The sequence below is a fragment of the Cynocephalus volans genome, chromosome 1, assembly GCF_027409185.1.
Source record: "Cynocephalus volans isolate mCynVol1 chromosome 1, mCynVol1.pri, whole genome shotgun sequence".
Lineage (NCBI taxonomy): Eukaryota > Metazoa > Chordata > Mammalia > Dermoptera > Cynocephalidae > Cynocephalus > Cynocephalus volans.
Window position 1 is genome coordinate 113,642,236 of NC_084460.1, and position 17,187 is coordinate 113,659,422.

General features: G+C 37.5%; 1 protein-coding gene across 2 annotated transcripts in view; it reads left to right on the forward strand.

Annotated features, from left to right (window-relative positions):
• Positions 1-17,187, forward strand: part of IL1RAP (interleukin 1 receptor accessory protein) — a 120,464-nt gene that overhangs the window by 33,948 nt on the left and 69,329 nt on the right. For both annotated transcript variants that reach the window (XM_063107726.1, XM_063107735.1), the window contains exon 2: positions 6,965-7,032. In XM_063107726.1, the coding sequence (XP_062963796.1) occupies positions 6,966-7,032 (67 nt within the window). In that variant the 5' untranslated portion in view covers position 6,965. The remainder of the gene's footprint in view (positions 1-6,964; positions 7,033-17,187) is intronic.

Consider the following 17,187-nt stretch of genomic DNA (forward strand, 5'->3'; position numbering starts at 1 on the left):
TTATGAAGTACATTCCTCTCAACAAATGGTGAGGTGGGTATTAGTTTCTGTCACCCCCATCCTCAGTGTCCCAAAGTAGAGGATACTTAATCATCAAGTTGTCCACCCACTGGGGAGAAGGTACAAGGGAACACTCTTCCTGAGCTCATTTAGAGGTATCCATGAGCCCCTAGCACTTCAGTCTTAAATTGGTTATCAAGACACTGAGCAGGTTACAACTCTTCATAAGTGGTCACTGTGAATATTCCTCACCTCCTCTCAAGCTGTTCAAGATCATGCAGTCAAACTTAGAACTCCAAGTTCAGTGCTCTTTGTAAATTGCTCTTTCACTTTCCTCTCACTGAAGACCCAGTTCTAGTTATTCCTTGTGAGGGACAAGACTGAACAATGTTATTTCTTCCCTCACCTCACAGATCATGCTGCTATTCAAAATATTAAAGGACAAAAGAGAATCAATCTGCTCACATTCTATTCCAAGCTTCTAACGATGACAGGGGGTATATTATTTTATATGTGTCCCCTTAGAGTTCCGAGCACTTTGAAGCTATTTAGTGGGAAGGGAGAAGGCAATATTTAAAAGGAGTGTGCTAATGTTCTGGTGTGAACTTTGAGTCTGCTGTTATATAAGTAAAGGTTAGCAGCACTGGCTTGATAAGCTGAAAGTTAGGGCAGCTCCTTGATCTCTCTCTGTACCTCAACTGCTAGACTTTTCTAGAACATTCAGTACTTAAGGGTGTTATTTTTAAAATAAATGTTGAAAATAGAAATTGTTTTTTAGGTTAAAACAGATTCATTTATTTAAACTATCTAAAAAGGTTCACAAATCATTTATTGTGCTGTTTAGAAAGAAAATCATGCCACTTAAAAATAAATTTTTAGTTAACATACAATAAAATTGACTCTTTTTTTTAGAGTACAGCTCTATGAATTTTAACTCGTGTATTAAATCATGTAACCAGAGCTACAATCACAATACAGAACTGTTCTGTACCCCAATAACTCCCATGTTCTCTCCCTCTGCAGTCATACTCTCCATCCATCCCTAACCCTGTTCTCTGTCACTCCAGATATGTCTTTCTGAGAGTGTCATTTCAGTGGAATAATACAGTAGGTAACTTGTTGAGACTGGCTTCAGCACAACACCTTGGAGATTCATCCCGGTTTTTACATCAGCATGTAATATATAAAGCTCATTGCTTAGTGTTGCCGAATCGTATTCTATTTTTTGGCTGCATCATAGTTTGTTTATCCATTCACCTGTTGAAGGGCATTTGGGTTGTTTCCAGTTTTAGGCAATAATGATTGAGCTGCTATAAACATTTATGTACAGCTTTTTGTGTGAACATAAGTTTTCATTTTTCTTGGAGAAATACCTAGGAGTGAGATTGTGGGGTTGTATGTCAAGTCTACATTTAACTTTATAACAAATAGCCAAACTTTTCCAGAGAGGCTGTACCATTTCATATTCCACAGTATGAGAGTTCCAATTGCTTTGTATCCTCTTTAGCACTTAGTATTGTCAGTATTTTTTTATTTTAGTCAATCTGACGGGTGGGTAGTGGTATGTCACTGTGGTTTAATGTGCATTTCCCTAATGGCTACGATTTTGAACATCTTTTCATGTGTTTGTCTTCTGCATATCCGCTTTGATAAAGTGTCTCTTTATGACTTTAACACTTTTAAATTGGGTTGTTTGTAATGAGATTCCTCTAACTTTATTCTTTTTCAGAATTGTTTTCAATATTTTAGGGCTTTTCTCTTTTCATGTAAATATTAGAATCAGCTTGCCTGTATCAAAAAAAAACCAAATCTTGCTGGGATTCTGACTGGAGTCAACTAAATCTGTAGGTCAATTTCAGAAAAATTGATATCCTCTTTACGTTAAATCTTTCAATTAATGAATACGGTATGTCTCCTGTATTATTTTCTATTAATACTATAACAAGTCAACAAAAATTTAGTTGCTTAAAAAAACTCACTTATTATCATACAGTTTCTGTGGGTGAGAAGGCCAAGGACAGTGTAGCTTAATTAGTTCTCTCCTTAGGATTTTACAAGGCTAAAATCTAGTTGTTAGCAAGGCTGTGTTTCTTTTTGGAAATTCTGGAGATGAATACATTTCAATAGCTTTAATAGTTGTAGGAATATTCAGGTTGTGTAATTTATTTTAGCTGACCTTCGGTAGTTTGTAGTTTTTGAGATATTGGTCCATCTCATCTAAATTGTGAAATTTATGTACCCAAAATTTGTAGTGTTGTCTTATCACCATTTTAATGTGTCTGTGATCGGTAGTCATCTTTCCTTTTTCATTCCTGTTATTAGGGATATATATCTTCTTTCTTTCCTTCTTGGTTCACCTGGCTAGATGTTTATCCATTTTATTGTTCTTTTCAAAGAATCAACTTCTGCTTTCATTTTTTTTTCTATATATTTTTTCTTGTTTAAACATTATTTGATGTCTACTTTTTATTGTGCCCTTCATTTTACTTGCTTGGTTTATTCTCTTCTTTTTCTAGGTTTTTAAAGTGGAAGATTACATTATTGATATAAGATCTTTCTTCTTTTCTAATATAAGCCTTTAATGATACGAATTACACTCTGAGCACTACATTAGCAGCATACCAAACATTTGATGTTATATTTTCATTATTGTACAGTTCAAAATATTTTCTAATTTCCCTTGTGACTTTCTCTTTAACCCATGGATTTATTTAGAAGTATTTTGAAATATTTGGAGATTTTCCTGTTATCTTCCTGTTATTGATTTCTAGTTTAATTCTATGGTTAGAGAGCATACTTTCAATGTTTTTAAATACATTATTCCCATATTTTGTAGCTGCATTCATTGGGAAAGACAGGGTGGAGTATGCCTGCTTCATTTTGCCCAGAATCAGAGCCTTCCATGTCACTTTGCCAAAACTTTTGTTTACTGATAATTATTGGATTCTGAACTATTCTGCATGAGGATCCTCTTATGGTTCGAAAAAATTATAAACTAGATAAAATATTGATGACAAAATAACCCTGATTTCTTAATAAATACTATCTCCTTCTCTGTAAAATGATATAATTAATAGCTTGTCTTGTGTCCTTCAAATGCTTGTTTGTCACGGATGCAAGACCTACTCAAACTTTATCAGTAATTTTGAGAAGGGAAAAGGAAGGGTCTGGATGGCATCAGGATGGGATCAGGACTCAAGGAAGTGATTTCGCAATAGCATTGACCCTGCATGGGTGTGGCCATCTAGGCTTTGTGTCTTGATGTTAATGGCCAAGTTTCCAGTAGGCAGATCATAGCAAAGGACTTCTGTCAACCATGGCAGGAATGAAGCTGTTATAGCAGCTTCATAGTTACAGGAGGTTTATCCAGCTTAGAGCAAGACTTTATAGGGGACAAAATGTAGGCTTCTAGAAAAAAGTGCTGACAAGCACCAGACTGAAGGTCCAAACACCAGCCAGGCTGGTGGACTTCAAGGAGTGGCTCTTATCTGAGTATGAAGCTATGCGTGGAATCAGGAAACTGAGGGAGAAATCCGGTTCTCTGGCCTGGTGAAATGCTGCTATGCAGAAGGAAGGCTGAGCCAATGGTGATCCAGAGCAAATACCAGCCAGGGGGAAGCAAACCTAGCTTTAGCTTGTCACCTGCTAGCTGGGTGAGAGAATACACTGGTCAGGGTGATGCAGAGATAAGGAGATCAGAAGTTTATCAAGTCTAGAGAATGCAGACAATAGGAAGTTACATATGCAGAGATAGACGTTAAAGTGCTGAGCCCATGTTAACAATTGTCATTAACATTGTTGACTACATAGAACTAAGTACATATTTGAAACTTCTTGCTAGGTAATATAGGCATCCCAGTTGATTGGGAAATAATGGCATTAAATATGAGAAGTACCAATACATAAGGGGAGAAGTATAAAGATAGTCATACAGTAAATAAAATGGATAATGCAAGAAAAGCTGATTGAGTATTTATTATGTGTAGGTTCCCATCATCTGAAGCAAGGGCAGGGTCTGTTAGACCCCATCACAATAATCTAAAACTGAACTGTAATTCAGACACTGAGAAACCATGTGCTATTAGGGAGGTTTTTTTTTACTTTCTAACAGTTTCTACACCTTGTCCCAGCACCCCCTCACCCTAAGAAACAAGAACCAAACATGTATTACTATTATTCATAATTGTAAAATTCTAAGGCTGAATTCAAGACAGTGTTAAATGAACCAGCATTCTCCCTGAGGTTTCAGATCAGCCAACTGCCTCCCACTAACCTTGGTACTTTTAGTCTGTCAAAACAAGTCAGCACAATCACATTTTCTTTTCAGTTTGCTTTATTCTAATTTATCACAGGGCAGGACTGACCCTGGATTTGTGTTTGCACACAAGTTATCTTTAGATTAGCTTTACCTTGGTGACCTGACTCTTTGCTGTTTCCAGCATAATCCAGTTACTTTTGGGAATATCAATTAATGCCCTCAGTCACACTAATTAGAATATGTTCTAAGTATTGCCTTAAGAATTCAGCAGCATATAAACAGGCAAATTGCAAAAATCTAGAGGGGTGTGCGTGTGTGTGTGTGTGTGTGTGTGTGTGTGTGTTTTAATAGCCAGAAGCAATTGGAGACCAGAAGGCTTTAGCATAGCTGAGTATTGGGGCTGAAGTTACTGCGCCCTAAAACTGCAATGAAATATCTAGTTGCTCTCCGCTGACAAGCATTAATGCAGAATTATTAATTACTTTTGTTAATGACTTGGATGAGGACATAGGTGGCATGCTGATCAAGTTTGTAGATGACACAAAGCTAGGAGGATAGCAATTATTATGATGACAGAATCAGGAGCCAAAATGATTTCAACACAGAATTTAGCAGCAGTCCATCCAATATGTTCCTGACAGAATGACCTCCATAAGGTACAACTTTATGATCATATCACTCCTCTAAACAAAAAACTTCAGTGATTGCCTATTTTAAGTTAAATCCCGAGTCCTTAGCCTGCTCTTCAAGGCCTTGCCATATTCTGATCTTAATGTTCTGCTTTCCAACAAAATCTTCTATAGTTCTTTTTCTAATACCCTGTGCTTGAACCAAACTGAATTATTTATAGTCTATTTTCTCTATGTGTTCCATGCTTTTACTACCTTTGAGTATTATTCTCCACTAAAAGTTTCTTTTTTCCACGCTTTTCTTCTGCCTTAATCCTAAATATCCAGACTGGTTTTTGCTCAGTTCAAAAACCAACTCTTGTGTTTAGTCTTCTTTGATTGCTTTGGCTGGAGTAATTCTCTTCTCTTACCTTTGCTGATCTTCAATAACACTTATCTGTTCCCCTCTATTTTTATCACTTTTTACTTTGTTTTTGAATTATTTTTTTGTACACATTTTAAGTTCCTGCTGGACTCTTGTCTAGTGCTAGAATTTCTGTCTAGTAAATCTTATCTCCTAACTGCCTCTGCATGTGTGTGTTCTATACAGAGTTGATGATATTGAAGTGGTTTGCATGGGGTTTATCTCTACTGGGAAGAAGTGCCTTTAGGGGCACTCACCAGAGGCCCCTGCAGTTATATCATGGTAACCTGTAAACAGAAAATGCTCAATACGTGTTTTATTGAATAAATGAATAACTGATGGAGGGAAGATTTCCCTAAGGTATTGGTATAAGAATTGGAAGGGGAAAGTGGTAGGAAGAAAGAAACATTTAGTCTCTGAGATAAAATGTTTGTCTGTGATAGAGTAAACTCACTGGTGATTTGTGTACAAGCAGGCTAAAGAAGGAAGCATAAACCAGAGATTTGTGGAGATGCATGGTCAAGAGTATTGGCAGGGTTGAAGACTTGCATAGGGTAACCACACAGCCTGGATTGCTTGGGCAGTACCAGTTTACACCTTATTATATGTTGCACTCTTGAAATGGGTCCGTTTTACATGATGTTCTATAGTCACTCTGTTCATCAAATACCTCTTTGGTTTTTCTAGGCTGGTGAGTCCTGTTGGTTGTAAAACTCGTGGCACGGGTGTTTGAAATAACCTGTGTAGTTACCCTGATGTTGGTATAAATCCCACCTCTGTCACTTACTAGAAATATGATCTGGACAAATTACCAGGATCTCTGTAAGCACCCTTATAAGGCTGTTCTTTTCAGAACAGAAAGCAGAGGTCTTGAGCATGGAATTTCTAAGTCATCTCCAGGTCTTAGTATTTGTAACCCCAGTGAGGCTTTACCAGTGGCCAGGTATGTCTGTGGTAATAGAAGAAATACTTGCAGAGTTGTTAAATCTCCAGGTCTTTTGCATTAAAGGTCACATGACTAAGCATAGAGGCATCGTTCTTGCTAGCTGGCGATTTCAGCTGATTATCAACAGGAAGGCTGAAGATCACAGAAATTGGACTCCTGCCTCATCATTTTTCTCTTCCAGTGAGAAGAGCAGAGCAGGAGCATCAGGGCACGTGGTTTATGTATTTCCCCTTAATATAAATTCAGGGTGTGGCAGATTTCTAGACTTTATATTCATCACAAAAAGAAAAAGTGCCTGGATTGTAAAATAGGAATAGACCAATGGAATGTGAAGGGGGGTAAGAAGCTCAAATTTATCTGCCAGAATGTGACTTGGTCAAAAAATACAGGTGAATATTTTTTCAGTCGGCAGTTATAGTTCAATGAATAAGAAACAGTTTGGAAGCCAGACAGCTGGAGTTTAATCGTGGCTCTGCCACTTTCTAGCCAAAGGATCTTGGTTATGATTTTAAAATTTGCCTGAGTTTTCTTATCTGTGTGTAATATGGGAATCAAAAAACAAACAACAAAACAAAACCTATCTTATTGGTTGGTTTTGACAATTAAATTTGTTGATCTTGTAAAACTCTTAGAGCAGTTTCCATAGTCAGCATGCACACACACTAGTTATTATTTCAGCACTTGACAGTAATAAGTACTCTCCCTTAACTTCATATTTATGTTGACAGGATGTCCAGACTTGTGTGGTGCATGATGAGTCTCTACTTCTATGGGATCCTGCAAAGTGATGCCTCAGGTAAGTAGATGGCTTTTGACAATCTATTAAAATGCAAGTCATGAATAGGGTAATGTATACACTCTTTCTGAGAATGAATTTAAAAGAACATAATGTTATTTATTTCCATGGGCTTCTGTAGTAGCACAAAATCATAGATCTGAAGAATCATAGAGTTTTGGCGATGGGAAGAACTCTGATGTCTCTACTCTTCGTGGGACACAGTGCACTTGGGGCAATGGTCTGGTGTGTATTAGTACAGGAATCCTTGTCACCTTCACACCCAAGCCAACTCGAATACTGCTTTTTTCCCTTACCTCAGGTCCTATGGGAAAAGAAGTGGTAGTGATGTAGCATGATATGTTTTCCAAACTTGAGAGGTGGAGAAGGCCTCAGTGGTAACAGTCCTTTGAGACCTTAAAAAAATTATGATGGGTTTCTGTCATCCTGCTTCTGTATAGAAAAGAAAGGTCCTGTCTTCTGGCTCATTCTTTCTTTGAATGTTGCTTCATAAGCAGACTTAACCAAGACCTTTACTGAGCTGAATAACTAAACTCAGTCCTCATGGACCTGGATCATATGAAATCAGAGCTGGAAGGGACTTGATATTTGAAGGTCTCCTCTCATCTCCAGAATTACTGCTCAGAACCACCGTCTGCTCCTCTTGCCTCATGATCATTTAATTACAGCCCATTATGATTTTGGACTAATCAACTTAGAAAGTTTTTAGTACATAAAACTGAAATTTGTCTCTTTGTCATTTCTGTACATTTCTTTGGTTCAACTGCTTGACTGAAACAGAAAATACCTAATGCAATAGTTCTCTAATTTTAAAGCAAGGTACCTAGGGATCTTCATTTAGAAAATCTTCCCATGTATAATTCCCCTGAACACCATGGACTATACATTGAATATGACTGCTTTAATTCCTTTTCTATGCGAGAGACCTTCAGAACTGACGATATAACCTTGGCCCCAGGGTTCTGCAATACACACCTTCAACCATTTTTCACATGGTGTGGATTTGAGCCCTCCTACAATCCTGATCATCCGTTTTTCTATGCCGCCTAAAGCATTGTATTAGAGACCAAAAATAACACTAAAGGAGGGGTAACTAGGACAGAGTGCAGCTCAAAGCCGAAAGTAGAGGTATCTTCTAAACTTGTTGGCCCTTCGGGGCTTCACAGAGGAAAGCGTACATTGTAACCGGGGCTGATACTCAGCGGGGACACCATAGGAGACAGTTCTCTGGCTATTGAGACCAGCATCTGGCCTGCTTGATGGGGTGTCCCATTTAACTAGTGAGGCCTTGATGTCCTGATGTTTAAATACCTTGAATATAACCCTTGATTATAATTTGTTCTTACTTGATTTTTATTCTATGCTTGAATGTTATCTGCTCACAGGGGTTTTCCTTGACCATCTTAACTAAAATAGCCCTGCCAATCGCTCTGTATCCCTCTGTGCTGCTTTAGTCTTCCACACACCAGTCGTCATTTCCTGATGTTAACTCTCTCTTCTCTCCTCCTTTTCTCCTCCTCCTCTTTCTCCTTCCCTCCTCCTCGTTTTCATTCTTCTTTTTCCTTTTTTTCTCCCCCAATCCCCTGTCCTTGTCCCCTTTCCTTTCCCCTCCCTCCCTCTCTTCTTTCCTTCCTTCCTTCCTCTCTCCCTCTTGTTTCCTTCCTTCCTTCTTCCCTTTTTCTCTCTGCTTTAAGCTACCTGATGGCAGAAAATTGTCCCTTTTGTTAGTTATCCGAACACTTGGAATAATGATTGACACATAGACATACAGTAGGTGCTCAATACATGTATCTTAAATGGATAAACAGATATCCTTCACATTCTCCAAACTGGGCAATTTTATAATGGAACATGTTTGGATCCATATCAATAGTTCATCACTGTGGTTTTATGTCCCGCTTCACCTTGAAGGAAAGGGAGAGGTGATTGAGTTACTCTTGTTGAGAGATCAGAAGTCTCAGAAGTTAGTGGCCTGAGTACTAACCCTCCCCAGCAGTCCTGGCAGTGTTGCTTTTCTGAATGACCTTTACTGTAATCTGTCCAAGACCCCCCACCCCTCCCCAGTGCTATTGGTAAGTGAGTTTTTTACACAGGCACAGTGACTCATAATTCTGCCAGGGGAAGCTAACTTCTTGAATAAGATAAGTTCTCATACCAGCCCCATTGAGTCACCATGGGCAGGAAACATGTTGTAATCCCCACAGCCCATCTGGCACATATTCATCCGCCTTCCCTATGAAGAGGTGTATTGTGTCTGTGGCAGTGATGCACTTCCCAGTTGGAGGGAGAGAAACAAAAAGGAAGTGTTGTTGACAAAAATAAAAGGGGCAACTGGCTGTAGGCTACTGGGGGAGAAAGGGATCATTGCCCATCCTGAGGGATCAACCGACCTCTCTGTGCAGGAAGGTGTCGCCTTCTACAGCAGTGGAGATGCCGGCAGACTTGCTGGTCTTTCTTGAGGCCCTCCCTGTGCTTCAGGTGCCCATCTTAGTGCAGACACGATTGCAGTGAGGAACAGAGGACACATATCCTCACAACCTGAAAGCGCTCCATGTGCATTTGATATTAGTAAGAGGTTTATTTTGTTGTTTTTTATGTTGTTGTTCTGAGCTTTTTCAGGTGGACCCTTCTTTTAATGGAAGCCCCAAAGTTACATAAAGGAACCATAACAGCATAAGAGTTCAGTGCCATGCAGTGAGTTTCATATACACTAAACTGGCCTTCAAGAGATAACCTTCTGACTTCAGAGCATGGTCTTTCTCAGGATGGGAGAGTAACGTTTTTATCTCAGATGGTGATAAAAGCAAATAATAATTTTTTAAAAAAGACTGTTTACTTCCTTTTAAGGAGTTAAAGCTTGGATAATTATAATAATGATAATGAAATTACAATGTAGTAGTTAAATCGGTAATATAGTAATATAGTGCATGAAAATCAGTTAGCATTTTATATACTCAGTGTCATACGATTCACGTACCCAAACCATGGGGTGGTTCGGGCTGTTGTAAGTCCCTTTTTTGGATAAGAAGCTTAGGATCAAAGTGGTTAAGTGAATTACTGGAAGTCATACAGCTAATACTTAGCAGAGTTGTGACTTCAACTAGTTCCTCAGTGCCAAAGATCCATGTTATTTTCACTAAATAAGCTCCCCTTGGACTGTACTATAATTTAGATGATTTAGAAAGAAGATTAAGATCTAAGGGATCACAGATAATAATGCTTTTGCCAGCTGTTGAAGAACCACTTATAAAGCAAAGATTTCTGTGCTTTCTAGATAAGGAGGATTGTTTCACCCCAACCCCCTTAAAACATTTTTTTAAAGAGGAAAATCACTGTAATCCTATCTTTAAAACAATATTCCCACTTTTGCTTGGTGTACTATCAAACATTTTCAATATTAAACTCAAAGAAGTTCCCGTTTGCAGGAATTTAAAAAGAAAATTTCGACTCTTCACACATTTCTCTTTCGGTGTTCTTCACTGGCAACATGTTAGAAAGTTGAACTGTGAAAGTTGCCTTCAAAGTAGAAATCAATATTTTGAACCTGTGATTCCAAGTTGGGAAGATAGTGAAAATGGCACCACATACAATATGGTGAATTTAAAAAATATTGCCATATTGAAATTATTTGCTACACAAATCACATAAAACTACAGGAATGCATTGTCTCTCCAAAATGTGCACACACAAAGAGATCTTTGAATATAGCTTTTTATTTCAAAGTCAACAGTTGACTCTGTGCCAGGTGCGGGGCTAAATTTCACACAAATTATCATTAACTTCACAGAAGACACTGAAGGGAGCGGACTAGAGATTCTTACACACATTTTACAGTTTATAAAATGAAGAGCCAGGGAGATAGGTTAAATGCATCAGCTCCTGACGGAATGCCTGATAGAGCTGGGTTTTGAAGGCTGCCTTGACTCCAAAATCAGTGTTCTTTTTTTAATGCCTCATTGCCTTTCTTTAGGACTTTGTTCTGCTAATGAAAGTAACATCCTCTGATTCCTTTTTCATTATCTTTTTATAAAATTTCCAGACGGTAGAAATGATCTTATTGACTTATTCGGAGTGAATTACACAATGTGAAATACATAAATAAGTAAAAACATGATGGTTTATCCATTACTGAGAGACATTGGTCTAAGGTTTTGACTGTTGTACTCTGTGAGTTACTTAATGATATTAAAGAAGTCATTTTATCACTTTTTGTCACAATTTCCTGACCTATAAACCAAACCAACCAACCAGCCAACCAGCCAGTAACACTAGCAGATCTTAACCAATTCTGCCTTCTTGCTTTTTACTAAGGAACATTATGCATCATGGACCTATGCAAGGTACACTCTTCCTATTATTTAATTAAACTATTTTTAATGACAGTCTTAACAACAATTTCACTTCACTCTAAAGATCATGTGTTTGACCATTTTATATTGTAGATCCAGGATGCATAAGGGAAGGTTCTTATTCTAAGGGTTCTACAATAAAGTTTGAGAGAAATAGAAAATAAATGCCAAAGAATGTCAGGAGAGAACAAAGAAAGTTACTAATCATCGAGGAAGACTTCTTAATCAAAGAATAACTGCTTTTTTTTAGGAAGAAATAAACCTCTTATTTGGGAAAAGAATAGTGTAGGGCAACTGAAAGGATAGTATGAAGGTGTTTAGAAGCCCAGCTGGAATGGCAGGTTGGGAACAGATTCTAGAGAAGAGGAATCCTTTCCGGTAAAGAGAATATTTGTGTTTAGTGTATTTAAATATAGTTGGCTAGGATTTAAAAAAAAAAAAAAAATTATGTCTGTCTTCTGCAAGGACATATACTATTTTAATGCTGTGTAAGGTTCTTTCAGCTTTTGGTAAGAATTCAATTCGTTGCCAGTCCCAGTGGTGTCATTTTATTTGAATGTACTTTTTGAAAACTCCACACTGGGATGCGCTTGTAACATTCAGACTTGTCTCTGTTGCCCGTGGCTGGTCATCCTGAACACTCTTTGTTTCTATGCAATTTAGTCCAAACATTTGGAGAATGTATGAAGAATACCATTTCATTTTATTCTTAGACTGAAAGGTCATTGGAATTACAGAATTTCACCCTGTTGTCCTTCAAATGCTGATTCTTGGGAGCAGATATCTTCACTTCTTTTTTTTTTTTGTTAAGCTGCATTTGTATTTTGAAACACACATGTTTATTTTTAAGTTACTTATAATTCCCAAGGGTGGGTATTCTGTAGCATGATTAAAAAGAGATTTGAGTATCACAACTTATTGGCCTGATGCTGACTTTGCAAATAAACAGCTTCTTGTATCACAGTGATAATTCTGTGTTTAGAAAAATGACCCGATTCTTCCTTGACATGGCTGTGTTAAGGGAAACAAGTATTTTTGCAAGGAATCTATTGGTGCACATGGTTGTAGGTGGCAAGGTTTTGTTTATAAGAATTTATTTACCCTTTGAATCACCTTCGTTTCTGTGTTTTTCCCCTCCCACCTCCAGAATATTTGTTTCTGCCATATTGAGATGAGATTTTTAGAACCAGATCTCCAGTTTAGCAGTGACTAACTACAAGGCCAGTTCCTACCCATTTTTATTCCGTTTTTTAAATTTCTTTTCTGGTTAGCTGATTAACTTCTTTAGGAAGTAAAATATTTTTTCACCCAAGATAACAATGCCATGATTGCTCTATTTTTCAATCCACTGGGTGCTACCATTTCTCATTTATTTCTGAGAGATAGAGAGAAAATGGATACATTTTACAAATAGTCTGAAAACCTCAGTCAATAACTTCAAATACCTGCTATCCAAACGTATAAAAGCTGAAGTACAGAATTGACTTGCTTTGCCTTGTAGGAACAATGAAACTACAAGACGGCTAAGAAAATGAGAGAAAAGAGAATAATCAGACCCTGAACAATCTTGACTGTGTTCTGTTGTTTTTATGAATTTCATTTCTCCTTCTGCCATGGCAATCAAAATGCTTAGTATGGCTGTACATGATTGGGAAATGCATATCACTTTCCTACAGTGTTTGTAGGGTCTGGAATAATAGTTTAAGGTTCTTACCCATCATCCCATTGTTTTTTTCCTTCTGAGATACTTTCATAGTTTTTGAAGTGCTCTTCCAGGCAGACAGGAGTGTGCACTTTGATATGTACATGAAGGTACTGGTTTTGCATTTTTCCCTTAGCTTAGATAACAGAACTGTTGCGGTCCCTTTAAGGTTTGGGCTTGCCTGCCCTGCCAGCAAAATGTAGGTGAGAGGATTTTTCAACTGTGATTCCTCAGTGGAACCTTTGGGACCTACTCCATAAGTGTAGATACTCAAGAGGTAAGAAACAGAAAGCAAGTGCATCCATCAGTCACTAATGATTTTTCTATATACACTTTCTGCTTTATAAGTTTATTATTGTGGGTTTTATTTGATTCTTAATTACTTAGGCTTGCATAGCAAGTACAACTATAGTTGAAGTATAGAAAGGTATTACTTTTTAAAGCAAATACAGGTGTGCAAATTATTGTTCCCAAGTTGATCACAACTGTTATCAACTATTATTTACCATAGTTCTTTTACTTGAGGGAGAAACCTTTCATTGTACGCCATAGACTGGTTTGATGTTTACACGCAGTAAACCTGATAGCTTTAAATTGATGAACCTGAAGTAACCTGAATGATCTATCCTTCTCTAGATCCTCTGGGACTTTAGACTGTCCAAACAGTTGCTTAATAAACTGATTTTTGCTTTTCAGAGAGAAAAGATTAATTTTATCTTTTTACAAGGGGTCTTCAAAAATGTTCATGGAAAGATTTGTATTATCTTTTAATGCTATTTTTCCATTGACTTTTTGAAGTCCCCTCGTATTTTCTAATTTTCTTTGTACTTCTTTGATATATCTGGCCTCCTAGGGAAAATTGAATTTCTCTTGTGCAAGGTGTTTTGACATCCATGGCTTGAATTTAAATGCCTCTTCAGCATTTCTTAATGTTCATTGAAGGTAAGGGAAAATAAAGAGAAGGAGAAGGGAAAATGAAGAAGAGAGAGGAAAAGAAGAGAAGAGGAAGAGAGAGAACAGAGAGAGGGATAGTAAGAAAGAGATAGAAATACAAAGAAAAATAGAGATATAGAGACATTCTTCCCAGAGGGATTTGCGGGTGGTGATGCATACCCAGCTATATACTTTTTCAGATTACAAAAAAGCATTCATTAGTATCACACTTAAATATTCTCCCTTTTTTCCTGAGCTTTGCATTGTATGGTTTTCTTCTCAAAGAATTAATTTTTTCAGGTTTTTTTTTCCCCTTACTCTTTTCCTGCTTCCTAGTATATTAAAATGATGAGTAGAACTAGAAACCCCAAATATTATAGAGGTGGCCTTACACCTAGTGCACCTCCATCCATGAAAGCTGTCAGCGTCTCCAGGGATGTCACTTTGTCAATCATGATACTTTTATTCTGAAGGCAGTATACGACAGAAATGGTGGAGGCTTAGAGCTGTGCATGCCCTTCACAATAATGAAGGGGAAATGGCAAGCAAGAGTGTAGGGCTCTGGATACCCTTTTTCGTGTTCATAAGTTCTAAGGCAGAAACAATCTGCTGTTGTTTGCAATTGACCTGAGCTGTGAAATGTCTTTCCTACTAACAAGGGATTGCTTGAGGCTCAGTAGAAACCTAACTTATTTAAAGGTCTGGGAGGGGGTTGTAGCTTTGTTTGGAGAATAATTGAAATCATGGAAATTGTGAATAGAGTAATTAGTAAATGGAAATGTTGGAGGAGTCCCTCCCTTCCACTGCATGCGGTCTTCTAAGTGATATGCTAAGGGGGATTTCAGGAAGAAAGTGAAGACAAGGTCTTCCTGGTTGCTTTACTAAAGCAAACTCTTAGTTATCTCACCTTTATTAGTCTAAATATCCTTGTATTAAAAATGTTCTTTCTCTCATCTACAATGCAGTGATAATTGATGGCTGCAATAATAGCCATGAAGCATTATACAATATTGATTCTTTTAAATCACTAAAGGAAGATCATGTTAATCTAAACATGGCTTTAATTCTCTATTATTTTAATTCTCTGTAAATTGGTAAGATCTATACAGTGGAGTGTGTGTGTGTGTGTGTGTGTACGTGCACACACAAGTACAATAGAAAGGGAAGAAGGTAAGGGAAATAAGGTAATTGAACCAGGGAATATGTTTATATAATATCACATAAATTTCTGAATAGCCCCATAAGATGGGGAAGGGTGTGTTTTTCTATATTTACCAGTAAGGAACTCCAGATTCAGAAAAGTGAATTAACTTGTACAAGCTCACTGTAGCTAGTAAGTGATAAAATTTGTATTGCTGTTTGACTTCAAGATGCATATTTTAAATACACCATACTGCCACTGAATTCTTTATAATTAAAACTCTTCATTTTAAAAACATGCCAACCAGAGCTGTCTGTCAATAATTGATAATATAGAACACACACATTCGAGAAGAAACATTCAACCACTTAACAAAACAGAGAACTTAAGATGTGATTTTTCACATTGCAAATACTATTTCAAATGGATTTGCTCCAGGCTTCTGAATCATATACAGTACACTTCAATTGTATATATTCTGGTTATATACATATTTCCAAGTCATTTTCCTAAAGAAAAGCAGTTCTAAACAAGAATGAGATTGCAGATAGATGGAGGAAAGGTGGCTCGTACAGACACAGTGGGTTTGAGCGGAGTGGGAAGCTGTTAACTTCAGTATACTGCAGGTTTGCTTTGGCATTATTCATTTGGCTTCCCATGTGGCTAACTCAGAGATACTAACTGTAACTCCCTGGCTTTTCCTCCTTACACAACTACTGCAGGCCAGGCACTGTCCCTTCCCCCGTGTTAAGGGACTTAGCAAATTATGTTTACATATGGCTCAGAGATGTTTTTGGTACCCAGCAGGGTATAACTCTACAAAATTCTTTATAGTCTACAAATGCCAGTTCTTTTTTGCTAGATTTTGGCAGTGATTGGATGTGAATTTTGAAATTTGATTGTGGTTTCACTCCAAGTTCCCTTTTATTTCTGATGGAGCTGGAATGTTTTATGTTTCTCAGAAACTGTCTTTTCTGTGTGTGTGCAGCAACAAAAGAGCTAGAATAACTGTTACCTGGATTCAGAAAGGACACAAAAGATTAGGCTGGGGGGATTATCACCAATCCATACATAGGTAAGCTGTTTCACTTTCTGCAAACTCTCCAGGATTAAAATCCCAGCAGGTTTAATGCACGATTTCTCTTGAGTCTCAGGGACATTAGTTTTTTAAAGGGCTGATTATCCATTTTAAAGCATGCAATATTTTTGTCACAAAAAGATGTTAACTATTCCCCTCTTATTTTGAGATTTGTGATTTAATAGATACAGGTCAAAAATCTAAATAACTTCCACATTTAGGGAGGCTTGTCCTTTAAGATTAGATGTGAAACCCTGCTCAGTAGATGTTTCCTATTATGTACAAAGCTTTGTATCACAGGGAATATAAAGACAAGTAAGACATTTTGCATTCATTCATTCATTCATCCATCCATTCACTCATAGTGTATAGGTATGTGCTAGATATTGTATTGGTAAACACAACAGAAATTATCTCTGCTCTCATGGAGCTTACAGTCTTGAGGAAGGGGTGAGACTGAAAAAACAAGTAACTGAACACATTTTTATAAAAAGTTCTATGATAGTTATCTATAGGGCATTATATTGATGGAAAGTAACAGGACAATACTTCACTTGCCTGGTAGATAGGGAAGATCAATTTAAGAAGACGTCGTTTTATTGAGAGTTGAAGGATGAGAAAGAGCCACCTATGTGCAAAGCAGAGGGAAAAGGCAGTGGGATGGCACATCTGAAAGCCCTGAAGCCGTAAGAGTCATTTTGCCAATGTTGCAGGAATTTCAAGAACTCAGGGGAAAGGGGTATGGGAGGAAGAGGTAGGCAAGGCCCAGCATATATTAAGGATGTTGTCACATTTACCTTTATTGCAATAAAAAGCCACTGAAGGGATTTGAGCAAGGCCCTCACATTATCCAGCTAACTTATTAAATGATCATGCTGGCTGCTATGTAGGAGCTAGATTAGAGAAAAATTTAATTTCTTTCAGTATGGTGGACAATGTCTTCTAAACAATC